Source organism: Parambassis ranga, chromosome 19, assembly GCF_900634625.1.
Source record: "Parambassis ranga chromosome 19, fParRan2.1, whole genome shotgun sequence".
NCBI lineage: Eukaryota > Metazoa > Chordata > Actinopteri > Ambassidae > Parambassis > Parambassis ranga.
Genome location: NC_041039.1, coordinates 21,060,143 through 21,086,289, shown reverse-complemented (window position 1 = coordinate 21,086,289; position 26,147 = coordinate 21,060,143). Strand labels below are relative to the sequence as shown.

At 42.9% G+C, this 26,147-nt stretch overlaps 2 protein-coding genes across 10 annotated transcripts in view; one reads left to right on the top strand and one right to left on the bottom strand.

Annotated features, from left to right (window-relative positions):
* Window positions 1–2,252: 2,252 nt before the first annotated feature.
* c19h11orf58 (chromosome 19 C11orf58 homolog) lies at window positions 2,253–4,464 on the top strand. The gene is made up of 5 exons (XM_028431620.1): window positions 2,253–2,432; window positions 3,145–3,228; window positions 3,337–3,397; window positions 3,607–3,716; window positions 3,855–4,464. Exons 1-5 carry the CDS (start codon window positions 2,379–2,381, stop codon window positions 4,083–4,085), a joined length of 540 nt encoding a protein of 179 aa, XP_028287421.1. The 5' UTR covers window positions 2,253–2,378; the 3' UTR covers window positions 4,086–4,464.
* Window positions 4,465–4,600: 136 nt separating this feature from the next.
* LOC114452343 (pleckstrin homology domain-containing family A member 7-like) overlaps window positions 4,601–26,147 on the bottom strand; it is a 96,118-nt gene continuing 74,571 nt past the window's right edge. For 5 of the 9 annotated variants that reach the window (XM_028431604.1, XM_028431606.1, XM_028431611.1 and 2 more), the window contains exons 7-26: window positions 21,736–21,917; window positions 19,380–19,925; window positions 18,715–19,273; window positions 17,638–17,721; window positions 17,029–17,271; window positions 16,055–16,108; window positions 14,645–14,710; window positions 13,666–13,746; window positions 13,040–13,189; window positions 12,844–12,945; window positions 12,640–12,751; window positions 12,348–12,478; window positions 11,059–11,253; window positions 10,875–10,971; window positions 10,457–10,539; window positions 10,044–10,307; window positions 6,802–6,975; window positions 6,566–6,699; window positions 6,195–6,328; window positions 4,637–5,039 (exon numbers count right to left, since the gene is read on the bottom strand). In XM_028431604.1, coding sequence (XP_028287405.1) covers window positions 5,017–5,039; window positions 6,195–6,328; window positions 6,566–6,699; window positions 6,802–6,975; window positions 10,044–10,307; window positions 10,457–10,539; window positions 10,875–10,971; window positions 11,059–11,253; window positions 12,348–12,478; window positions 12,640–12,751; window positions 12,844–12,945; window positions 13,040–13,189; window positions 13,666–13,746; window positions 14,645–14,710; window positions 16,055–16,108; window positions 17,029–17,271; window positions 17,638–17,721; window positions 18,715–19,273; window positions 19,380–19,925; window positions 21,736–21,917 — 3,414 coding nt within the window. In that variant the 3' untranslated portion in view covers window positions 4,637–5,016. Of the gene's footprint in view, window positions 5,040–6,194; window positions 6,329–6,565; window positions 6,700–6,801; window positions 6,976–10,043; window positions 10,308–10,456; window positions 10,540–10,874; window positions 10,972–11,058; window positions 11,254–12,347; window positions 12,479–12,639; window positions 12,752–12,843; window positions 12,946–13,039; window positions 13,190–13,665; window positions 13,747–14,644; window positions 14,711–16,054; window positions 16,109–17,028; window positions 17,272–17,637; window positions 17,722–18,714; window positions 19,274–19,379; window positions 19,926–21,735; window positions 21,918–26,147 lie in introns of all 9 variants that reach the window. The other 4 variants (XM_028431602.1, XM_028431603.1, XM_028431607.1 and 1 more) reach the window with 4 other exon arrangements.

Below are 26,147 nucleotides of genomic sequence, written 5' to 3'. Positions count from 1 at the left end.
TCTCCCTCTCCCTCTCTCTCTCTCTCTCCCTCCCTCCCTCCCTCTCTCTCTCACTGGGCTATTATCTGCCTCTGTCCGTCTGGATCACTTTGTTTGACTGAATTGTTTACAAAAATATTAAACAATTTATACCTTTCCCTTCTCTGCACAGCTTTATTTTCACTTTTTTTTTTGCTCTTCTCCACGTGTGACTAACCTGTGAACGCGCGCATGTTATCCACCGGTGACGCGCTCCATTAAAACTGAATCATTTCTGGCTTTGACTGTTTTACTGGAAATCTAAGTTTACTGAATGAAGAAATGATTCATTTATTTAAATGAAATTATTATTGATGATAGTGGACACACACTTTTTTTTCAATACCGTAAATAAAAGAACAATCTCCCAACATTGTGCATCAGTTGAGACTTTTCTCTGAGTTTTATATAAAGAAAAGAAAGTTTCGTACTATAAAAAATTACCTGTCAATTTAAATATGGGATTATGATTATGGGAATATGTGAATGAGAGTGGCATAAAGTCCGGGATCACCTACACTAAGTTCACTTGTTTTAAAGTGATGCAGAAACAAATGTTTGTATTTATTTCAACAGAAGCAGCGTTTTCAAAACATTTAAAGGAACAAGCTCAGTGTCAACTCTTGTACAATATTTCCACCATGACTGTGTGAAGTTTGAGCGTCCTGTCAGAGGTCTGAGCGCCTTCGGGCTGCTGCTGCTTTATTACATTAACTCTCACGCCACCTTTTGGTGGTTTAAACGCAGGTCAAGCGTAAGAAGGTTAATAACTCCACAAAGGCCACAAAAAGAAGAGCTGTTTTATGTGTAAACAAAAGAAAAAAGAAAAAGTTAAATGTGCTAAATAAATATCCATATTCAAGCTTTAATTTAATTAAATTATCATCACAGGTTATAATATACAATAATAATCTACTAAAATAATCTGAATCAATCAACTCGGATTCCCATTTTTTTTATCAGTCTCTAAGAAAATCTGTTTTGTTTAATAATGAAAAAAAAAATGAAACAGTGTGAGTATGTATCATCTCTCTTGTTGAATGCCTACAGCACTTAAAAATTAAAACATTAGGCTGTTATTGAAAATCCCACATAATCAATGTTTCCCTTTGTCTGGGATAATCTTTTGTTTTATTAAATAATATTTCTATTAATTCATTAGGGCATCCCAGTGGCAATGTTTATACATACAACCTTCAATAGAAATAAAGCATAAAACAAACATATTTTAGATATTTGGTATGTGAAAGAGAAGCAATGGAGGCGCACACACACACACACACACACACACACACACACACACACACACACACACACACTTCCACGTGTGTGTTGACGAGCAGCTTCGAAGCTGGAGCTGTGTGCTCAAACATGCTATCAGAACTATCACCAGTTAGCTAGCATGTTAGCTTCCAGCTAGCTATCAACTTTACTTACTTCTCCAACAGTAACAGCGCCAGGTCGCCACCGGTCGGGCCTCCTCCCTCCTCCTCCTGGATATGACTCCATGTTGGAGCTGTAGCTTTATCGCGCTCCCTTTCTCTGTTCTTCATCTCTTCAGACATCTTTACCTTCAGTTGTTTGCTGGACTGAATGTTTGTGTTCGCGCTCTGTGTGGACTCAAACAGACACCGTACCTGTAAAGTGTGCGCATGCTCAGTGTTCTGTCGCTCTGCTGTCTCCCGCGTTAACAGCGTCATTGCTATAATCTCTCTCTCTGAATGCGTCTTCAGTATGTTCAAAACAAGTTGTAAATAAATAACCGAGTGGATTTCAAATTTTTTAAAACTTTTTTTCCGTTAATTCGCTGCTTCAGTCATGACTTTGAACTTTGCTGCTAACTCTGTTTGCGGATGTGACGTGTGCCGTAAAGTGGGAAATGTTTGTAGTCCTTTTTTAGATAAGGGTTCCTACCAGAACCCCAATGTTTCATAGTCCCAGTGTAGGTAATACAAACGCTCTCAAGCAAAGAAAGGGGTGTCGTGCAATTTATTGTGCGCTGATGTACGATCACAGTGATTTTTGAAATAAAGTTTGGAGGCTGAAAACTCCAGAGTGTTGCTTTAGACCCAGATGTAAAGTACATTACCCGTAATTAAAGAAGAAGACTGAACCGAGACACTGGGTTAATTAATACAATATAGAACTTAAGAGCTGTAGGCTAGTAACAAGCCCAGAAGGTGGCAGTAATGCAACATTGCGGATGCCGGCTGCCGTCAAACCTCAGAGAAGAAGAAGAAAAGGAAGCAGAAGAAGACTGGACCGGAAGTGTTGAGCTGCAGGCTTGTTGACAATTCTAGCTAGCATTTGCTATGTGGCATAATAATCTATCGACATTTTACTAAATCTACCTTTCAAAAATGAGTTCTCCGGAGGACAGGCACGGAACAAAACGACCCGCATCTTCCGGTGAAGTGAGTGAAGTTTGAAAATACGAAGGTTATTGTAAAGTAAATCTTAAGTTACGCAGCGGCTTCGAGTAGCCACTTTGCTAACGTTTGGATTCAAGAGCTTATATCATGAAACATGAGCACGTTGCAACCACGAAAAAGTTTATTTACATTTCTAGGTTGGCTTAAAACCATTTAGTAAACAAACACTACACTCTGTGCAGTTTTAGATCGAATCTGAGTTCAACTGGCTCAGAATTAAAATAATTTAGTTCATGTTTTGTTGCATTAGATTACACATTGTCCTTTTGTGTTGATACTAACTTTGGTACAGTGAATACTGGAAACGTCTTTATAGCTGCAGGAAATTATTACTTCTTTTAGTTACCAATATAATTTTCATGATAATTTGATAAAGAAAAATGATCATAATCTCCTCAGAAAAAGTAATTTCTTCAGGGTTTTATTATTATTATTATGTAGAATAACGATTTAATACAAACCCAAACAAAAATTTTACTTAATACAAAACTGTTGAGAGCCTTAAATCTTTCTTTTCTCTTGAAAATAAAAAAAATATATATGTGTAGTTTCAAAATAATCGCAGATCACATTATCTGTCAGTCAGCCAGTTCATTTGCAGATGATTTCTGCTCTGAACCTCATCAGGAGTATCAGAGGCAGCTTGCGCCCGGTAAAGATGAGGTAATGATGTGAGCGTTGTTTGTTTTTGCAGGATGGATCTACTCAGTGGGCCTCTGCTGATTTGGGGAGCGATGAGAGGAAGCAAAAGTTTTTACGTTTGATGGGTGCGCGCAAGGTTTGTACCTCGGCTCACCTTAAGTGCACTTAATTGTAGGGTTTTAGCAGCAAAATAAAGTGATAGTGATAGAAGTTGAGTGAGTGAGTTGATTTTTTTTATTTCCAGAAAGAACACACTGGGCGCCTTGTCATTGGTGATCACAAATCCTCATCTCACTTGCGTAGTGGTAAGTTTTTTTTTTTGTAAAATGCTGAATTTGCTAACACAGGACATGTCTAAAAATGTCCCACACCACCTATCCATGCTGTGTGTCACCCTCATTCCCAGTACAATAACCCTGCTTCCCTGCTACACACCCTCCACACAGATCTATCCATACATGGATAGGCCTGTCATGGCTGGGTGTGCCTGTTGTGACTGGTGTCTCCTCTGCAGGGCAGGAAGATAGAAAGATCAACGAGCAGCTGGAGATACAGTACCAGCAGGGCATGGATGGGAAACTGTCAGGCCGAAACCGCCGACACTGTGGGCTGGGTTTCAGTGAGGTGAGGGGTCACTGCTTACTGCTAAAAAATGGTTTGCTAACCTGCGATGAGCACCATCCTTTGTTCAACACAGGATCAGTAATGGTTCATGTTAATCAGGCTAGGTAAAATGATCTCTGCACTCTCTCTCATCCACAGCCTGACCCACAGCCAGAGCCTTTACCCCTTCCAGCTGTGGACACTCAGACAACAGAAACAGAGTCAGAGAAGTCAGAGTCCACCAGTGAAGACGAACCCACGGAAGATCAGGACAAAGGCTGCGAGCCCGACCCGAAGGAAAAAACGTCAGACCAGGCCGACTCTAGCCCAGACAGTGCGAGCAAAGAAAGGAAACACACCTACAAAATGGCCTTTGTGAAATCTTCATAGGGCCGAGGGGGGGTGGGCTTAGTTTTTGTAATCTCAAATTTGTACATTCTGATGTCATGCGTTTAACAGTAGGCAATCACCTGATACTTAAACACATAGAAACATGTTTTTCATACTAGAGCTTGTTGTTTGACTTCATTCGGGTTTGCATGTCAGCGAAGAATTGAGTCTGCAGGACGTCATTTCTGCCTCTGGTCTGCTAAACAAAAACGTATTTAGATACAAACAGTCCAGTCTGTGATCAGTGAGATGGTTTTAACAGTACCTGCATATGTCATGAACTGTGTTGGATGAAACAGGGTTTCTTGTCCATCAGCATGATCGGTGTGGGCATTGTGTTTTTTGTTTCGACACAAATAAAAGGAAGTGTCAATTGTAATGTTTGCTGTCCTCAATATTAGAACTACAGATGCTTAAGATTTACAGTAATTCTCCATTTTGTAAAGATGACTTAAAGGTGCTTCTTTTTAACAATTAATTCATTTGACCTGATGGGAAAGAAAACAGACTCCAAATAATCCACAGTGTAGTATTTATTTTTCTGTAAAGACGTTTCATATTCTAGTGCTTTGGAGTTATGATTACTGCGTGACAGTATTGAAAGAGAAGCATACAATGGCAGCATGTTAAGCCAAACAGTGTAATAAATAAATGATTGATGCCTCAACATTACTAACTGCAATCTGAACATGATGGCACCGCCTTTCATTCGACTTCTCCATTAACTGCAGTTATTTGTTTTTAAAAAAAAAGCATCTGACTGGTGTTATAAATTATTATTTAATTGTGCAATGTCAGTGCATAAGCAGGAAAACATGTTTTAAAACTACCAATCAAAGACGTGTGTTTTGTTCTCACTCGTAAAAATCAGTTAGTCGTGGACTTCTTTCACTTCAGAGAGTCTCCTGTTTGTGGCGCTGGTTTCTGTTGGTCAATGCTCTGCAGCAGCTTTGGCTAAAGGGGAAAAAAAAAGAAGTCATAAATCAGTTTACTGACTGCAGTCATGGCAGCATATGATCCAATAGTACTTATGTAAATAAAACTTCCGGTTTGAAAATAGATCTCCGACATGTTTGATGAAGACAGAATGTTTATGAAGATGTGTACACTGTTAGAAATCCTCTCAAGAAGGTGCTGCACAAATCAGTCTGCATGTCTAAAATGAAAGATTTATCACAAAAAAGACACACAACCTCCACCCACACACCACCTGCATCAGGAAGGCCACCGTGTCTCATCAAAGCAGTGTGTTTGATTCCTCTGAAGCTGTGAGGGAGCCCGGCTGATTTCACAAAGACTTCAACAACAAAACTGTTTCAATTCAATTTATATCACGTCTTTCATAAGGAACAATTGTCGGTAGACCTCTGAGCGAGCAGTGAAGGCAACAGTGGCAGGAATAACTCCCCTATGATGGGAAGAAACCTTGAGTTTATGGTCAGCTCGCTTTCTACTCTCTTTGGGCTGATTTGCTATGAATTCAGGATAAATTAGGACTTTGAAGCGTCCTCCTTCAGTCAGAATCCTCCTAAGAGCTTCCTTAAAGAAAGGTTTTGCCAAAGAATGTAAAAATATAAAACAACCTCACTCTGCAGGTTCTTAATTGTACAGTATTATCAGAAAAATCAGTCATGTTTACCACAAGTGACTCAGCTGCCAGTTTGTGTGCACTGATCTCACGCGCACATTTTAGTCCGGTCAAGCATTGCGGACAAGTCAGAACTGTCTTTGTGAAACCTGCCCCTGATGCTCTCTTCTAAAATGTCACCAAAACAAAGAAACACTGTGACTGTGCACAGACGCTACAAATCAAAAACACATGTACGCGTACGTTTCTGCAGATTTTTAGAAGGTTTCATGTGTTTGAGCCATAACTGTGCACATCCTCACAAACACAACATATAACGACACACACACTGTATACCTGGACCAGACATGCTCTCCGCCTCTCCATCCACTCAGTCCCTGCACGCCAGTGACAATACATCACAGTCTGAGATGGCAAGCCCGGGTCATTTACTTATTAAATGTTCTATTTCATTTTGACCACACACTTTTGTGTGAGTGTAAAACTGAAACCTTAAATTGTCTGTGTTTGTGTTGCTATACCTGCAACCAGTTTGCTCTTGCGTGAGGCCTCGGAGGCCAGGGCGTAGGACACGTTCATGATCCTCTCCTGCTGCTGCATGGCTGAGTCCAGCTCACTGAAGTCCAGCGCTGCAGACGGCTGTATGTTCTGAACACTGTCAAAAAGCAAACTGAACTAAGGCTGAGAAAACACACCAATAGGGAAGCTGGATTTTCTATGTTGTTGTTCATCAGAGGTTGTATCTGCCCTATACTAAGACCCACTACAATCAGATGGTGTTTATTATGTTCTTACACCAAAAACATGGAATTAAAAGTACGGGTATTCACTTTTAAACATGTCTTTTGAGTCCTTTTGTGATGAAAACAGCAGCAGTGTTTGTAGAGTATACCTGGATTTGGCCAGAATGTTTTTGATGCGTTCGGCCCGACGGGAGCGCTCCTCCAGCTCCTCTGGACTAAGAGGCTCCTCAGGGTCAGACTCTACGTAGCGCTCCGGGATAGGAACCTTTTTTGGTTTTGAAAGCTGCATGTAGGACAGACAAGGATTCAGACTACACAGCAGTGCTACGCTTTAAGGACATGTCGTGGTGTATTAAGAGAACAGACACAAGAAGTTAATAAATACCTCTTGGCTGATGTCCAGGACGTAGTCAACAGGTTCCACGTCCACCTCTCGCATCTGTGTGGCTGTTACCGTCACCCACTCATCTGAAAGGATCCTCCGCCTTTCTTTGCTTTGACTCTGCCCTTCATCGCTCTGACCTTCAGCTCCAGGTCGCTCCTCATGCCAGTTAAACACCTGAGTGGCAGCAGGGGTCAGCGTTACACAACAAAACAGATTAAAGGTTTTATAGACGTACATATGCCTCATCAGGGTTGCACGTTAAATTAATGAAGCTATTAAATCTTGCAGTCTTGAATAGAATATATATTTAGGGCAGCAGTGGCTCAGCAGTAGAGCAGGGTTGTCCAATAACCGGAAGGTTGGTGGTTCGATCCCAGCTCCTCCCTAGTCATTGTTGTGTGTCCTTGGGCAAAGCACTTTACCTGCATTGCCTCCAGTGCACTCACTGGTGTGTGGCGCCCCTTGCTGGGCAGCCTTAAGCAATTTCCCTGATGGGATTATTAAAGTATTTCAAAATCAAAATATTTCCTGGAATATCTGCAAGCAGAAGCAAGTTATGAGTCGATTAATTAATTATTCAACCGAAAGTTAATTTGCCAATATTAGCTAAAAAAAAAATACATTTTATAAAAGAATTTCCAGCTTCCAGCTTCTTAAATTGGAAAATGTGCTGGATGTCTTTGGGTTTTTGACTGCTGGTGTGACAATATAAATACATTTATTTTTAAAAATTCTCTTTTTTCTGTCAATTTTCATATGAATAATGTACAGATAAGCTACAAGGAACAAATGAAGTTCTGAGGATTGGAGCTATGATTAGATAAAAGGCACAAATGTCCCAGTAGGATCAATAAATATGCACTGATCCTGCAGTGAGGGCTGCCTCAGGTAGAGGGAGACAAATATATATTTAACATTTAAGTGCAGCCAGGAATAATTACAGCAGGAAGGGGCCCTGGTGGAGGATTAGTCTTTGTTACTGGAAGCTGTATTTACACACATACCACATCTACACTGGCACATTGGCATTTATAAAAAAATAATACTTTGAGTCTCCGTCTGTGTGTGTGTGTGTGTGTGTTGTTGGGGTACTTGTGAGTAATCATCCAAGGATCATCAAAGCCATGCATGCATCCTTCCTTTTCCAGCAGCCTGCAGCGGGTTCTGATCTGCACGGCGTGTTCGCATGCTCTGGGAAACAGTCTGCATCACATGCCTTGTGTTGTGCTCAGGAGAATCAATCGCACACAAGACACACACAAAGAGAGAAAGAGAAACAACCATGCAGAAACAGATTCGTCAAACCCCCGCCCCCCCACCACCACCGCCGCCGCATTAGGAAGAATACAGCCAAGAGGACGTTCAGAAGCAAGAAACTCTTTATTGTCAAGTGCAAATCTCTACATGATAGAAAAGAAAAGGGAAAGAGTTGTGCGTTGCTTCTCGATTACACAGAATTAGGTGGTGATTAGCCGTTCATTTCTCTAAGTTCTCTACTTTATTTCTACTTTTCAAATCAGCAACCTCTTGTTACTATTTCTCTATCTGATCAGGATTACGGTGTGTAGCTGTGGAAAGAAAAAAAAAAGCAGTGTGGCAGAAAAGTTTTAACAAGGAGCCGAACTGATGGATGACAAGCACACGTGTTCATAAAAGTCATATATTGCTGCAAGGATTATTCCATTTGTCTTCTTTTTGATTATGTCTGAGATTTTATTTCTACTTTTGATAAAGATCAATAATCTAAATGTTCTGCACGAAGCAGTGAAATACTGTTGTTACTGTTGCTCCTTGTTCACACACTGAACTGCTCTTTTATTGCATTTCAGCCCAGTCTGCCTGAACCTGCCTGGTATAGTTATGATGCATAAAACAGCACAGCATAGGCCACTTAGAAGTGCTCTGAGCTTCTGATTCCAACTTTAAATGTGGCAACAAAAAAAAAACCTCACAGGGGAAAATGAAGGCTGTATTAACGAGGACGTTAAATCAAATGTTGTAAACATGTTTTATGCTGGTGGAGTAGAGAAACTAAAATATGCTCTGGTGTTATGAAGAGGTGAAAAGTAGTAGCAGAAGATGACAAACTATGTATTGCTTTTCATTATAGGGTCATTTGAGTTTCAAGGATTTATGGGAAATATAGTGTAAATTACAGGCAGCTCACACAGCAATCTGATTAAGTGTGTGTGTGTGTTAGTCTGTAATTCCAATCTGGCAGTGGTTACTGTTCATGTTATGATATCTCAATGGAAAACTTTGACATTGTAAAAAATCCCATGCATGTTAGCATTGTTAGCATTCCTCACTGAAACCAGCTAGCCGTGAACTAGATTTAGTCTGAATGTCAAAGTTTCCCCTCTAACTCACATCTGCAACCTCGAAAAAATCATTTCTACCATTCTACAACGTGTGTGGATCGGTGCTTTAAATGAGCCATGATTAGATCGAATGTTGATTAAGGAGGTAAATTTGGGGCAAAGGCAAAAGGATCGTCAACGAAACAAGGCACTTGGATTTCTTTCGAAGAAAAGAAAGCAGGGAGGTGTGATCATGATTTGTGCCACGAGCGTTGCTTCTTTCTTCATTTCTTCAACCTGAAAGCTTTTTTTTTTTGTCTTCTTCCAACAGTCCCCCCACGCCTCCGACTCCTCTATATGCTCTATATACCAAATCTCTACAAAATATAGCTGTACAACTGTATACTGAAAATATCACTCAGTAAATAAATAAAAGTGTACAAGTACACAGTTATGTAGATGTACATAAATGGGCTCTTCTCTCTACTTTCTGGTGATTAAAACAGAGAAAGGAAGGCTGAGTGACGCCTTCCACTCCTCCACTTCTCAATGGATTTACATTCAGAATTGTGTCAGTGAGGTCCCACCAGGGGGCAGTGGTAATAAGGTTCATTTAAACCCCTGAACCTTAAAAAAGGAAAAATAAACAGAGCTACTTTGTCTCAGTCCATAACTAGCATTACCCACAATCCCCTGTGCTCATTCTGTTCTTAAAGTGTTCACCAAGTTAGCTAGTCAGTTGTGAGTCCTGCCATTTAGCTCGTTAGTGCTTGCACCATCAACAACCATCAGTTACACAAAGGCAGAGAGGAGTGCTAGTGTGTTAGCATTCCTGCCAGGTTATGATGTGGCTGGAGGCTGCAGAGAGGCATAGCAGCACGGGTGGTGAGGTTGGTGCTCCCTATGTCTGCTGCTGCTGCGCAGGGGCGGAGGGTAACGTACGGAGGCCGGTGGATCAGCGGTGCTGGATGGCAGCCTGGAGGAGGAGGAGGAGCGCTGGGTGCTGGCAGTGGAGGTGGAGAAGCCCGTGCCGGAGCGCTCGCCCTGGCTGAGGTTCCTCTTGCGCTCGCGAACCAGCGCCTTCTGGTGGCGCTTCATCCGCTCCAGCTGTTCCTCCGCCGTCATTCGACCTCGGGGCTGGGTGCTCGGGAGCTGCTGGGCCTCGGTGGGCGATGACAGACGCTCCAAGGCACTCTTAGGTCTCTCCTGAGGGAAAAAAGTTGGAGTGAAGATGCGGGGAGGGGATGGATGATGCATTATGGGAAGATGAGGAGGGACACAAAGGAAGATTTAGGACAGCGGAAGGAAAAATAAGAATTTTCTACAAATCATCAAGTGTCACTCACTGAACTCACCTTTGCTGCAAAGCTCCCGGGGCCTCTTCTGAGGGTGACGTAGGAAGTGATGGAGCTGGACTGGTGCAGTCGGGATGAGGAGTCTGTTGATGACAATAATCAGGAAAAGAATCGATTTGGTTTAGTTTAAAACCTAATGTTTGAGCACTTTCAACTCTTATTTTAATTAGCATGCGAGGACTGATCTGTTTTTTTAATTAAAATATGTATTTTCCAGAACACTCCTAATTGTGTCTGTCTGACATTTTCTAAAAGAACTCCACCATAGTGCACCTCCATCGCCTGAGTGCATGCCTTATTTATATTTAAACAAACTATGGTTGGGCTGTGGGATGCGGCCGAGGGAATCACAGGCTGTAATATAATGTTCTGGTCAAAGTAACACCAAACAGTTTCCAGTACATTTATTTTTTTTTACCTTTGCTTGGGAAATACTGGTAGTCAATGTCAGAGCCCGTGTTGTGGTGACTTATTCCCGGCAGCTCTGGTTCACTCAGGTATGATCGCAAGTCAGCCTGAAACCAGAGGAGGTTAAACAGGAAGTAATTGTGGCATGTGTGTATTGTCCGTTGGTGTTTCTGGTTTTCCACAGAGAAGCGTACCTTACAGTCTCCATTGGCAACATACTGCCCACTCTCCCTGTCCCTCTTCCTCTCGTCTGATTGGCGTTTCAGCCCACGCACGGACGTGTGGCGGATGACGGAGGCCTCTTTGGGGAGAGGTGGCACCACAGGGGGCGTCTCCTCGTAGTCGTAGAGGCGAGGCAGTGGTGGCCGGGGCGGGGCGCTGTCCTCTGCCTGTATAACAATAAATGTACTTATTGCTGATGACTCCACAGACAGTTCCCTAACAGGGTATATGCAGGAATCCTGAGGTTAATTTCAATACCTTTTTAAGACTTTTTAAAAACCTTTCAACAATATTTTAAGACCTCATCGCCACTGAAGCCGTTGTTAGCGACACATCTTTAAACAGTTGTAGTTTGAAATTTAACAGAAATTAGGTAAGCTGAATACATTAAACTTAAGGAATTCCATTTTTTGATTGGCTAAGAAATTTTTTTTTTCTGATTGGTCGTTAGGTCGCTATTTTCAGACTAAAATTCGGGCTAAATTCAGCTGTTAGAAGTGCACATTCTGCCTTTGACTCATTTATAGGATAGTCTATAGGAAATTATGTGCGGTGAAGCGGTGTGGTGGTGTGAGCCTGTTGAATTGTTTGGGTCTCACTCTCAATGCGTAAGCCGTGAAGAGAAATTCAAGAGGCAACGTAACGCTAAAAACATGGTGAATTAAGAAGGCCCGCCATTGTGGTTATTAGACGGAGACAGCGAACAAACATGCACCGGTATGTTTTACTATATTTAATTCAGGAACCTGACTCTACAGAAAATCCAGTCTGTAACCTGTGACCCCAAACACCTAAATGTCTCAAAGTGGGCTTTGTGTCCTTTTCAGTGGAACAATAACTTATTACATCATGATCTAAATTTTGGACATGTGCCTAGGCTTGTGTGAATGTGCACACAGCATCCATGTGCCGCCCATACTACTGCCCGACTTGTATTTATGCCCATCGATGCTATGCTTATTGTTTCCACTGTCGGGTGACGTCGCACATGTCAGCACACGGCCCCGAGGCAACGAGTACGCCACCGTCACATCGTTTTAATGCCATGGAGGAAAATAAATATTCATGGATACTTTTATTGCTTGAATAACAATAAAATTTAATGCCTCATGAAACGGCGATTAAGACTTTTCAATACTTTTTTAGGGGCCTTAATTTTCCCACAATTGATTCATCAACTTTTAATACTTTTTAGGACCCCGCGGACACCCTGCCTAAGCTTTTCATACATGATAACTTGTTTGTTGGGGGTGACACTTACCCACTTTGGCACAGTGCTGTGAGGCAAAGTATAGGAGTGGATGGTGGGAATGGAACTGCGAGGGGGCGGCTGGACCTCAGTGCTGTGAGAAGGCACTGCCGGGTCTGACACCGAAGGCACTAATTTCCTCTCTGGTGGGGTGTGTGAACACAGACATAAAAGATAAATGAACGCAGATGTTCCAATGGATCTACAGGGAGACTTCCTGATCCACTTAAATGGAGATAATTTGCTGTACTTAAATACTTGAACCCATTTTAAATCTCAATATTATGAGCTATAGTTGGCCCACCTGGATTCTGGACTGAGTCAATGGTAACCTTGTAGTTGGCTTTGCTGGCACTCAGTCCAGCCATCACGTCCTCAATCCTCCACAGTTCACGCTTCAGCTCAGCCTTCTCCTGCTGATCAATAACACACAGACGGAAACAAATGTTTCAAAGGTCTGACCTATTAATTCAAGAGTCACAGATACTGTCTCTCATGCTGGTCTGACCTGAGGGGTGGCGCTGTGGTTCATGTGTGCCTGCAGTGCCATCCTCAGCTGCTCTACTGCTTTCTCGAGCCTGCTGTATTCCTCCCAGGCGTGTGCCATCTCCTGCATTACACGAAAATACAAGTCTTCAGATAGATATGCAGTTTACACAGAAGCGAGAAACACAGAAGAAATATAACCACACAGGCATTGATACCGTGGAGAGGCAGGATATTTGGGCCCTGATCGTGACCAGATCTTCTTGCAGCAGCCTCTGCTGGTAGGCGATCTTGTGGGCGTGGGTTGGCTGCTCCTGGTACTTCTCCATCTGCTGGTGGGAAATATCTAGTACGCTCTCCAGCTTGTCCTGAATGGGGTAAGAGGTTAAACAAACTCAGAAACACTGTTTGTAGGGGCATTGACTACTCTGTAGATAACAATCATACAAAAAGCCTCCAGAGGGCAGCATGTTTCCACACGTGTTTCAATCTGAAGCTACAAGGATCCTATCTCACCTCGCCCTCATATATGTGTGTACAGTCTAGTTTTGCTCTTTGTGGTGTGTTCAGGATCCATACTGACACTTTGTCATTTGCTTCTGGACAAGATGTGGTCATAGTTCAACATGAATGTTTAATCTCATGAAACCCAATGTCAGCCTGAGACACTGAATGAATGCATTGAACAATGCTGCCACCTGCTCATTGATTACTGACTCTCCTTCTGCTGTCAAACATTAAACATGAGAACAAAGCTCTTTGTCCTTGAACGTTACACCATGATGATTCATCAGACAGACTGTGGTCTTATGATGTGATGATGTATTCCACCAGCAGCGCGCACCTTGTCGTCCTTCAGGGAGCTGATCCTCGCCTCCAGATCCTTGAGGATCTTGTCCTGTTCACATAATCGACTCAGCTTCACCTGCAGAGGGGGGGGGGGGACACAGAGGTGAGACAAGCATGGGAGGAAGGGAGCGTGGGTCATCGGATCCAACACCTCCCAACTTCTCAAAAAACTGTGTGCCTGTGTGATGACTTGGGGTAATTAAGTGGCTCATTTACTTAATTCCTCCTTATCTCTGCAGCTGCACTGAACTTGTTGTCGGTTGCGTACGGTGTGTGAGTGCACGTTGCATCTTAAACGTCTGCAGCTTTATACCCCTTCACCCTGTGGTAACAATTACAGTGAGCGAAGCCATTAAACAAAATGGATGTGACCCACCTGACACTTTTAATTACAGTGTCAGGGAAGCTCAAAGCCTTGTTAATTAATCCCTGATTAAACTCAGCAAACTGGAAGACAAAGCCAGGATCACTGTGTCATGGTGCAGCACACACAACACAGCGCTCATGTAATAAGGCTGCGACTGAACAGCTTGATGTGAACAAAGTACACTAGCGCGTAGTGCGATACGTGTTTATATACTATTGAATAATTTATTAATCGACTTGCTGTCCCAACTTTGATTTTATTGTTGGACTTCATCAAATATTAATGTGTACATAAATTGTTTAAACTGCTTGTGTGAACAAATACAGAGAAAAAGCTGCAGGGGAGCGTTTGGTTTATCAAACCAGAGGAGTTTGGTGAGAGCTAACAACCTCCTTTTTCACATGGTCCATATTTTGTTTGTCCTTTTACCCGAATTGAACTAATATTGGCAGTCAATGCTGCAAAGTAGAGTTCCATGTTCAGATCTGGAGGCAAGCAAAATACAGAAATTATGCAAACTATGGCAAAAAAGTGCTGCATCAGACCAAAAAAAAGCAAAAAATGTAACTTGTCAAAATATGTTTATACTTCATTCCTGTGTACTCACATCCACATCACTTTCTGCAACCTTGACAGGTTTCCCTGACTCCTTCAGTGTCTGACTTCCTGTGACCTGAAAATTGTAGAAATTGAAACATTTCCAGATGTTCATGACACAAAATGTCTGATGACTCCATGATTGCTGAAATAAAAGGGGGAATACAGAACACGGAGACCAGCTACAAACTATCACAAGGCTGAGGCAGACTACCTGTGACACATTCTCTTAGCCTCCCTGTGCATGACGATGCGAGTGGAGTTTTTTGGCACACAAAGTCAGCTTCAGTCAGCCATGAACAACACAAAGGCTATGGAGACTTTGAAGCCCTGCACGGACATAAGACATCTGTACATGATGCACTGAGATGTGCCCTCCATTAAAGAAAGATTTTTTTTTTCTATGTATGAGTTCAGTCTCATTCAAAACATTTCAAAATACAGCACATGAAATTTAACGCTGTACTTGTAAATTAGTAAATAAGTGTAGGAGCAGGTGTGTTTCTTTTTTGAAAATAATAATAATAATAAAAAACAAATCATAACACAGTGGAGCTCTGCGTTATTGTCACAGAGGTGCAGCGTTTCAGAGACGATGGTAGAAGCAGCTGGCTTTTCAACCACCGGGCCACAGCCACAGCCACAACACATGCACTGCCGAGCCATCCCATGCCCACTATTCAACAGCGCCACACAGTGGGAGGGGTTGTGTGAAGTCAGGTAGGTCACATGGACATATATCACATGATGCTGTTCGAGCAGTGCTGCAAGCAATGGGATGGTCTTTTCTAGAACACACGCTCTCTAAACAACACACACACGTACACACACTCAGACTGTATACTATGAGCGTGCATCCCTACCCTGAGTACGGTACAAACATGCACAAGCATATATGCACACACACACACACACACACACACACACACACACACACACCCAGAGAGATTTATATCTTTTAATACACTGGATACAGACACACATACATACGCACATACACATTGAGCTTACGTTCATTAGAGGCCTGAGAGGCCCAGCAGTGCAGTGCAGTAGTAAACTGTGAACTGCGAGGATCAGGGGCTCTAGAGCTCTGATCTGGGAGTCAAAATCACAAAGACACAGAGCCGCAGTCACAAAATGGTGGCTGCTTTTGTGAGATGCTTCTAAAACCACTCAAGAGTTAGAAGATCACTGTAAAATATTCGAGGGGAGGAGGAGGGGGTGGATGTTTAGTCCCACACGGACGCCTGAACATCTCAATTTGTAGCTGTCTTGGTTCAACATTGGGTTTGAGTGATAGAAGTGTGTTAGTTCAAGAGATTTCAAATTAGCACATTAGAGGAATGACACTCAAAGAAATGATTAGTTCAAACAATTGTAACAGCAAATCAGCAAAAATCTGCTCATCCATGTTTCTCACCTTTAAGTCTAGATACTCCAAGTCCTTCTTCAGCTGCATGTAGGTGTCATCAGCCTGAAAGATGACAAACATGAATGTGGGTTATTGATTTAAATCCTATTCATCCACAGAAACATCAACAACAGGTCATCAACATGAGATTGATGTGTGAACTGCTGTTAGGTGTCTGCACTGACATGCATTACAACACGTTTTCTCTTAATGCTCTGAAACATTCCTACTGCAACAAACAGAAGATCAATCAGAAGCAGCATGGCTAAATTCAGGCTTTGAATTCAGCACAAATCACTCAACAACAACAACAACAACAAAAAACACACAAACCTCAATACGGCCAAAAACAAAGAGTGCCACGCATCAGAGGACCAAACGGACCAACGCATCCACAGCCTGCTGGTTAGCTAAAGCATGGGATGGCTTTGTGGACGTCAAGAAGAGAGCAACACAACATGCTATGGACGGCATCAGAAGAAGAAGCACAATATGGAGACTGATCAGCCAAGAACAGCACATGTGTGAGAGAGGTGGATGATTCTCAGAAGCCAGGATGGCCACACTTAAAGCGAGGGGAGCTTTGTGTAGAGGTTGCCACTGAGATACTGACACTAGGCCGCAGACGCTGCTGTTGTTTGAACGTTTGAAATTTTGTATGTATTTTTAATCAGGAATGGGATTAGGAGTGAATGGAGGGAGGGGATGTCAGTCTCAGCAATATGAAGGTAATGTTCAGGACGTCATCAATAAGAAATATTACAGTGGATTAAAATAATAGGAGGCAGAGATGATGGCTTTTAATTCTGAATTATTGTAATTTGGCCAAATGCAGCAGAATATTGAGTCTGTGTTTAAATTTTCCCAATTATATATTATCTAGACTGTAGAGCATAGACTGCATAATGTTTTAGTGGCAACCTCAACCAGCCCCTGGTAAAAATGAGGGGACAGATGGGCAGGCGTGCCTCGTGGGCCCCCACCTGTGTGTTGCAAGAGCTTAGTGGCGCTGAGAGGCCCACGTGTCCAAGGTGGGATACAGGAGAGGGGCCGGCACTGAGGAGGGGACTGGTGCTACTCGTGGTAGCACTGAAGATACGGTTGTGGTGGAAGTGCTCTTTGGGACCATTGAGCCGTTGGAGCTGGGCTAACGTTTGCTGGCGTGCGGAGGCCATCTTGGCCTGATGCCGGCGCAGCTGAATGAGGAGCAGAGTGAGCTCCTCGGGCTGTCACAGGCATCATAAGACATTCAATCTGGAAAGTCTGGCTACCAACCACACAGTCAAACTTCTTTCACAAGAAGGCAACCTTGCCTTTCACGGCACTAGTTGACCGTTTGTTCTGGAACAGGCTGATGGCTAGAACTGCAGCTAAATTAAGGAGGGTTAATGGGGTCAAAACTAACATACAGAGACTATACAGGACATTTTTTTTTTCCTAAAAACATCATCTTCAGGCAACCAGTCAGCTTAAGCAACAAAGACTGAATATATAATGTATATTTTTAACATTAGCAGAGACCCATTCCACGTCAGCTCCTTCGAACTGAACGGGTTTCCACATGTGAGTACAATATATGTTTGTGTACATACCGTTTTGCCATGAAGGCTGGGTGCACTGACGGTGTGTGTGATGTAGCCAGATGGAGGCATTGACCGTCTTTCAATAGTATCCGCCTACAACAAATAAGAACAACAAAATATGATGAATTATTACAGCAAATTCCAAAAGCTTCAGCTCTGGTTGTAGTTGCTACTTCAGAAGATACGTTTAACTTGACCTTGACTGTGTGTGTGTGTGTGTGGGAGAGAGTGGGTGTACATTTGCATGATTTTTCAGTATTAAAAGTGCAGCATTGAAATATATAAGTGAGCAGCGGATCTTTTTTTTAATCCCTTTGCATTAATGTGACAAATACACTGCATGTGATTATTCCTACGCAGAATACAATGAACTGTATTTTAAATAGAATTTGGTTTCCTTTTCTTGACTGATGACTGTGCGAGCAGTTGACAAGGACGTGCCTGTCATCGTGCCCCACGGCACTAAAACAATTACTCTCTTCACTGAAGCACAGTTCCGACATCAGCGCCACCCTGCCAGACTGACTGACATCGTTCTGGATCAGAACCTGCTTTATTTAATACACCTGACGGCGAAAACACGGCTGCAATTGTTGGAAAAACACAAACAGCAATCAAGTAATAATACATGTACACAATCTGTGCAACAAAAAGGAAATAATGTACAGCTGTTTAAATGTCATTGGATCAAATCAGTAACCATTACAGAACCTACCTGTCAACATTTCTCATCTGTTTTTGTGTTAACAACTTTACTATCAAGTCAATCTGGGAAGAACGGGTCGTTACATATTGCATATATATATAAATATATAAATATATTGCAAAGTATGATCACATACTCTATGAAGAATTCATACTGATGCCATCAAAAGGCGGTATTTGCAACCACTTAGTCGGACTAACCACTAGTGAAAAGCATTCATTCCTTCAGCTATTAAAATGGAGTGGTGGGATTGTGAAAGTTTAGATGAGGTTGTATTTTTCTATGGTTGGGTTTTCTGGTGCCAATATGTTTTAAGTACTCGTTCATTTAATTTGGTATGTTGGTAATGTGAGTTTTGCTCTGCTGCCTTTTTTATTTACCTTGAACATCTGAGATTTGGTCCTTCGAGGAGAAACGGTGTATGGGATGTCCAACACTGACATGTCGCCTGCTGGCCTGACCGTCACCCTTTCAGCAGGCGTGTGCGGCCTCCGTGTGGGCGACAGAGTTCGGCTAGAGCCGGGTGGAGGCCCCGGTGGAGGGATGTCAGCAGAGGAAGGTGGTACCGACACACAGCGTGGAGGTCCCTCTGACCTGGGAGCTGAAGAGGAGGGAGGCACCGTGGATGGTGGACGGGGACCGAAAGGGTACTCTGGGGCTGGGGTGTAAAGGGGCGCAGTCGGGCTGCCGTGACGGAACTGGTGGCGCTGCTGCCATTCGTACAGTTGCCAGACGGTGTTGGTGGAACCTGGGCCCCCCTGATCTGGGGTGAGGCGGAAGTGGCTCAGGCGGTCCTGGGCGTACTTGTACTCCCCTAGTCGACCAGGTGGGGGGCTCTGTCGAGGGGTTTTTGGCAGGGTCTGGTAGGCGTCAATGGTAGTGTACTTGTGCTGGGTTGGTGGCGTGCGTCGGGGGAGGGTGTTATCTCTGGATGCTGGGCTGTTAAGTAGAAAGTGAGAAGTTATTCGCTGCCCCACAGACATTCTACAGCTTAGTTTAGTACTAAACATTTCTCTGAAGAGAAATCATCACTCTTAAACCTCACCCTTTGTGCTCGGCCTTTTGCACCTTAACCCACTGCTCCACCTGCTCCAGAGCACTTCTCCTCTGAACCTGCTTTTGCGTATCACCAGCAGGCGGCTCTGGGGCCCTCTGGTATGTGCCTGCTGCGATCCCGTTGGGCTCCAGGATGGGGCTAGGCGTCGAGACGAGGCCGTTCCTCGTGCACACGCTGGAGGGCAGAGTCGAGGCGGCTCGTGACGGCGCACGGGATGGCACCCTGGACACAGGCGCTGAGGCAGACATGTGGTCTGACTGTGCGAGAGAAGAGAAGGGAGGGTTGGATGGGAGGGAAGTGTGGGTGTCCATTTCCAGACCACTGCTTCCTATGGGGGGTTCCAACACGTTGCTGCTTGGAGAGTCTTTGTGAAAGCTGCAGCTCTCCTCTGCGTCTCGGTGTATGGGCTCCAGCAGAACCTCGTGGATGATGGGTTTCGCGGTGTCGGGGGCTGAAGCCTTGTTCTTGTGGTGATTTACGTGGTTTGTCTGAGGAACAGCCTGCTGCAACAACTTCTCTACCTTGTCAATGGGTCTGTGGAGTGTAAAGATGTGAAGAGTCAGATTTAATACTTTAATACTTTTTGTAACTTTCACCTGAACATTGTGAGAGCTTCAGAGGATAATTAAATCCGGACAGTTTTTCTTTTTGCCTCAGACATCTCAAAGGATTCTACTGGCTTCTCCTCAATAAGAGCTGATTCTGTTTCATTTGATCACTTCACTGATATCCCGTGGACATCCGGTTCTACCACACCAGGGGTTTTTGACTTCATTCGGTAGTCCTGAACAGAATTTGAACTACATCGTGACTGTCACTTGAAAGAGGAACTTTAAGCCTCATTCTCACCTTTAAGGGCTGGGCTAAACGCACTACAGAGACCTTTATAAAGCAGGGTGGATGACCAAAAAAAAACAAAAAAAACCTTGTCGCTACAGCTGGATTTTAGACTCATTAATGAAATCTCATGTGACAAGGAGAACTCAGCCTTGAGAAATAGTCAGGACTCTGTGATATTTAGTGAAGCACAAAACAAAGTTTACTTTTAAAAGATGAATTAGACAGCCTCAAGTGCTGACCTTCTCCCACCGGCAGCTGTCATCTGAAAGTATTCAACATAATTAGCAGTACAGTGATAGGTTAAGTGAGGCATTATCTTTTAGTTTAAGAGATACTTGCAGTGCATTCCATCAGTGAGCACTTATATAAATACATGCAGCATTTGCTTACTGTGAAATCGGAAAAAGGATTTAAGCTACTGTTACAGTCTGTATGGACAGCAAAATGCTGAAAAATGAGGTTGAAATAGAGGTTTGGAAGATTCCCAAATGGAGGCGGTCTTCAGTTAGTTTTCCTATCTGTCATTCAGTAACAACATGTGTACTCTTGTGGGATTTCCCCTTCCAAAAACAAAATAATGAAAATGAAGTGCTAGAAGCGGAGGGAGTCTGTGCCTGCCAGTGAATGATGGGACGCATTTGATCTGTGCCACCCCCCCACCCTCCTCCTCTCGTCAACACATTAATAATACATGGAGGAAGCCGCTGCTCCATCAAAAACACAAAAACACACATCAGAATGCAACTGAAAAACATTACACTGTGCTGTTAGACAAAAGCATCAGCGCAGCAGAGATAAGTGCTGGAAGTATGTTACTGCAGGTATTAAATGTCATGCTACATGACATTAAAAGCCTACATGTGGGGTGTTTCTGTTATTGATATTCATATTCAGATTATTCATAAAGATCCAGAATTAGTGGTGATTTATCAAGGAGGAACATGGGACTTCCAAAGTATAAGATTATTATACGATACAACACCTAAACTGCTACTATACAATTTATATTTGAATAAATAACACAATAACCAGGTAATATAAATATTATAATAAAAGATGGTCAAGCAGAAAATGCTAGCAACGAACACAAGGGGGAGCTCATGTTGCAAAGTGGAGACATCAACATTTTATCATGTGCACTAGAGGAACAGAAGTATGTGGACGCCCAGCCACCATATATGGGTTAGCTGTCCTCCATTTTTCTGGTTCACTGTCCAGCACATAAAGCATTTTAAGAAGTCTGATGAAAGGTGATGAGGCATCCAGTGGCCTTGAGATCAGGACAGGCAAATTATTTCACACTGTAACATGGCCATTGCAGTGGTTTGTCAGTAGAATTGTCAGAAAAGAATAATTGACTAAACATGGAAAATCAATCAATGTGGGTAAAAACTAGTAAAAACAGACAAGCAGCCATGGTGTCCATTTACTTTTGGTCACATTTGACAAGGACTGTCAAATGTGAGCTCATGGGTATTGTGTGTGTGTGTGTGTGTCGACCTACCTGATGAGTGTATCAGCGTGGTTCTGCATCAGCGCAGCCTGGTTCATGGCCCGCAGCCAGGTGTTCATGTCCTCTTGGGTGTCTGCACTGAAGTAATACGTTCGCATCCCATTGTGTTCTGCCTGCGAGCCAATCACAGAGCTCTGCTTGTAAATGTACGAGCGCATACCAGTGTGGCTAGCCTATAGGGAGAGAAAGGAAGCTGGGTGAAACGGTGGTCAGAGAAGGCAAAAAGAAAAAGAAAATAACATCACAAGAGAGACAGATAAGTTAGATGAGCCTCAGCTTTGCGATATCATGCTGTCCAACAGGAGAAACAACATCAAGGGCCACATAAGCACCGACAAATACAGAAAGAGCTAATGAGGGAAATCACACAGTAGAAATACAGACAACAATGCCAGCCAGTTACAACCAACAGAGCCAAAACTGTTGACCAATGGGAGGAAAGATACTTTGGCACGATGGAAAATAGAAAATGTGAGTGTTCAGAAAAAAAAGGAACCCAAACACAAACCTGTCTCCTGTTTTCCTGCTATTTCTAAGAACAAAGCAAATAAGAGTTCACGCACAGTAAAGTGTTTTTAAAAAGGAACTTGACTTGTTTCAAAGTAAATATCTCTGAAGATATGGCAGCAACATGAGTCATAGTCTGGAAAGCAGAAGTAATTGTCCAGGCCTGATTAATAATTACTCACTCAGCTCATGACAGGCGTATCGTTAAGACGGATATTTCTTTGCGTGCACAGCAAAAAGGTGTGTATGTTAAAAAAATAATATTCAGTGTATTTCCAACTTTTGTTTGGTGCTTTAACATGGAATACATGTAATAATGGATACAATTAGAGTCTTAAATAACCGGAAGGTTGGTGGTTCAATCCCAACTCCTCCCTAGTCATTGTTGTGCGTCCTTGGGCAAAGCGCTTTACCCACACACAGACACACACTGGCGTTTCTCTCTGGGATTATTAAATTATCTAAAATAAAAAATGAAAAGAATATATATATTGTGATTAGGGATGTCCCGATCAGGTTTTTTTGCCCTCGAGTCCGAGTCTGAGTCATTTGATTTTGAGTATCTGCCGATAACGAGTCCCGATCCAATACTTTCCGGACTCTCTATAAAGGCACTCATTGCAGCAAAACCTGTGTGTGTCTGTGTGTGTCTGTGTGTGTGTCGCGCTACCGCCACACTGGGAGATTTCACACATGCAGCATTGAAGTCTCGAACCCAGGACCTCTCGCGCCAAAAGCAGCTGTCATACCCCTACACTACAGGACACAGAGCCACCCTGCATAGAAGGCATTAACTTTAACAGCCCTGATAAATATATATCCAAGTCCTGATCGGGAGGTAATGTCCGATTCCGATCGAGTCTGAAATCACGTAATCGGGCCCGATTTCCGATCACGTGATCGGATCGGGACATCCCTAATTGTGATGCAACGACAATGAGTGAGGCTAGCATGCTAACCAGTTAGGCATGACCAAGACAATTGGACTGTTGTCTAATGCTACCAGTTGAATTAGCATGAGCAGAAAATTCATCCTGTTTATTAATCTCTGCTAGCTGTGGGGACCAGAGCAGGAAGCCTGTGATCAGCCAAAAATAAGACCCTGCCTGCCAGACCGCCTGTCCGTCCTGCTCTCCAATGTCTGCTCCCTAGACAATGAATTGGACGTCATTGGTGGGAGTTTAGATACTGCTGCGTTTTTGTTTTTTTACAGAGACGTGACTAAGTGACAGGGAGCTGCCATTGAGCTAGACGGACAACAAATCATCCCAAATTATATATCGCTCTGAAAGTCTCTTTGCTATATTTTTCCTGCTCCCAAAAGAGTCCTATATACTATACTTAAAAAGGTAAATCTGTTGGTGTAGGTGGAGGCAGCAGCAATACCAGTACCAGTGCAGTAAGTGCAGGAAAAAAGACTAGTTTCCAGCCAAAGTTTAAGAGATAGAGACATCTCTTTCAAGAATCCACATGCTTTCAGCTGCACTGCACTGAGGTCTACTGAGAATACCATCAGTATGGAGGCTGGAATCTCTACTATAGATCCATGCCTCAAAGTTTGTTGAACTATCCGAGTCAGGAGAAAAGCCTTGAGAGACTCATACCAAAGTTTACTGTTTGATAATTCATTGATAATTTATATAGTCTGAAAATGTTCCTGCTCCAGAACCCAACTATGTGACCATGAATGCTATAATTAGCTAGCTCTCCTCTAACAACTGAACGGGGTCTGAAATTTCAAGGAACAGTATATTAATGAGAGCGGCTCTTAAATTAATAGTGTCTGTGTCTTTAATAAAGATGTCCTTGTTGTGAATGTGGGGTTATTAGAGGCCCTTTTAAAGTGAGCCGCACTCCATTGAGCACAGCTCTATAAATGGCCTACTTTCCCCTTTCCTTCCTTACTTCCTTCCTTCAGTGTTTTAAGTAGTTGGGACTGGAAGACAAATGAGAGAGCCCACTCAACAACAGATGCATGTAAATGAAAGTAATTAAACACAAAATCTTCTCTACCCTAATTCATTGCATGAATAATGAGTGCAGGATAGTAAGTGAGCATGGAGTGTTGTGTTGAGACTCACTGTAATCCTCCTGTGACATCTTTACTCGGGTTATAATATGATGAAATGAATGGGATTCCTCGGCTGCATGGCTTCTTCTTGTCTTTGGCATGACAGTCAGGAACACACACACATAAAACATCACTCCCACTTAGACAGCGTAATGTACACACACTGAGAGCATTCATGAATAAACCAGACTGTCACCCTGCTGTTCTGTCCCTGTTTCGATAAACTCTGAATAAACCCTGACAAACAGGCGCAGACATGTACACAAACAACATGATAATTCACCTCCTCTCTGGAAGCTCCACTGTCTGGATGCTGAAACAAGCTCATTTCAGCGGCGGCAGCAGAACACCGATATAATGACTTGCAATGCGTGCTTGACCCTGGCGCCGGTACATATCTTAAGACCTGATTGCACCACTCTCACTGAATTCGGCCAGTATTCAATAACCGTTAATGACGTTCAGGTAGACGGGAAGGAGGGACAAGTGCACTAAGGAACTTTCACTGAGACAGTCTAGCAACAGGCTGCACTGATCCTTGAGAGCAGACGATCTTGCAGGTGACTTATACAACTAGAAACCAGGACCATGGCGGTTTCATTTCCAGTCAAATAATGATTACAGTGCAACACACCGTTCAAAGTCAGATTTTCTGTCCACCTTTCCCCCCAAAAAATAAACTACAAGACCTTTAAGCCAGCAGCAGTGGCAGTCACTTTGTGAAAAGTGGAGCTAGTCACCACTCTGATTACACAACACCTGAATGTGCACACTGAGGCAGCCTTACACTGGCCTTGTTTGCTCTTTGTGAATCAGCGACAGCTGCATAAAGATGGAGTCTTTTAACAGTATCATTATTAATATACGTTATATCTCCTTACATGGTATTATGCTGTTGAGTAAACTGTGTAGATTAATCACATTCATTCAGCAGAGCGCCTTGTTCCAGCCTCTCTATGTGATTTTGGCTCGTTTGATGGACCTTTGGACAATTCTGAGAGTAAATAATAGATCAATTAATAACTACATCTTCAATAATACAAGACAAGAAGCTCTTGTATATCTAGTTTCACCTCATGTTACGTGGAGTTAAAAAATATGTTGCTTTTTTTTTTACTTAGAGTGGTAAACTGGTTCAGAAGCTCTGAAAAAATAGGTGAAGTTAGAGAACATGGCTCTATTTAAAATCAGTCTGAACTCCATTCCAACTGCAGAACACTGCAAAAGACACGACTCTAACTACGTCTGTGTGAGCAGTGTTTGTGACCTGTTTGACTCAGTGTTGTTAATAATGATCCTGTCATTTTGAAAGCTTTCTTCAACCATGTGGGCATGGTTTGGTTAAAATAAAGCTCTTTGTCCTCAGTGCTACAAAGAAGAAAACCACAGGTGTGAACCTGTGTCAGCCTGTCACTCTCACGAATGGAGATGTGTTTAGGGTACATCAGAAGGCAGGAAACGGGCAGGGAAACTCGTTAGCGGCTACTCATCTTTAAAAGTGAATTCTAGATGTGTCCAAAAACGTCTTAAATATCTTGACGAAAGCAACACAGCATCCTCAGGAAACAGCTGTCAAAACACGCCTGTTCGCTTACCATCAGCTCTCTGACAGATGGCCTCTTATAGCTACAATGGGACAGGCAGCTTGATGAGAGACAGAGGACTGTGCCGCTAGTCAGATGTTTAGGCACGTGCAGAGATACTGGCATGCAGTAAACACACACACACACACACACATTTGTACTGCAATATGAGGCATAAACTGAATTCCAATCTGAATCACACCAACTTTTCCCAAAGCCTAATCCCAGCCTTAATTCCAAAT

What these genes read in the sequence shown, in the direction of transcription:
- c19h11orf58 (XM_028431620.1), top strand. Translation starts at nt 2,379, where the DNA reads ATGAGTTCTCCGGAGGACAGGCACGGAACAAAACGACCCGCATCTTCC. An exon ending in CTCATCTCACTTGCGTAGTG is followed by an intron (nt 3,398 to 3,606) that starts GTAAGTTTTTTT and finishes TCTCCTCTGCAG; the next exon opens with GGCAGGAAGATAGAAAGATC. An exon ending in GTGGGCTGGGTTTCAGTGAG is followed by an intron (nt 3,717 to 3,854) that starts GTGAGGGGTCAC and finishes TCTCATCCACAG; the next exon opens with CCTGACCCACAGCCAGAGCC.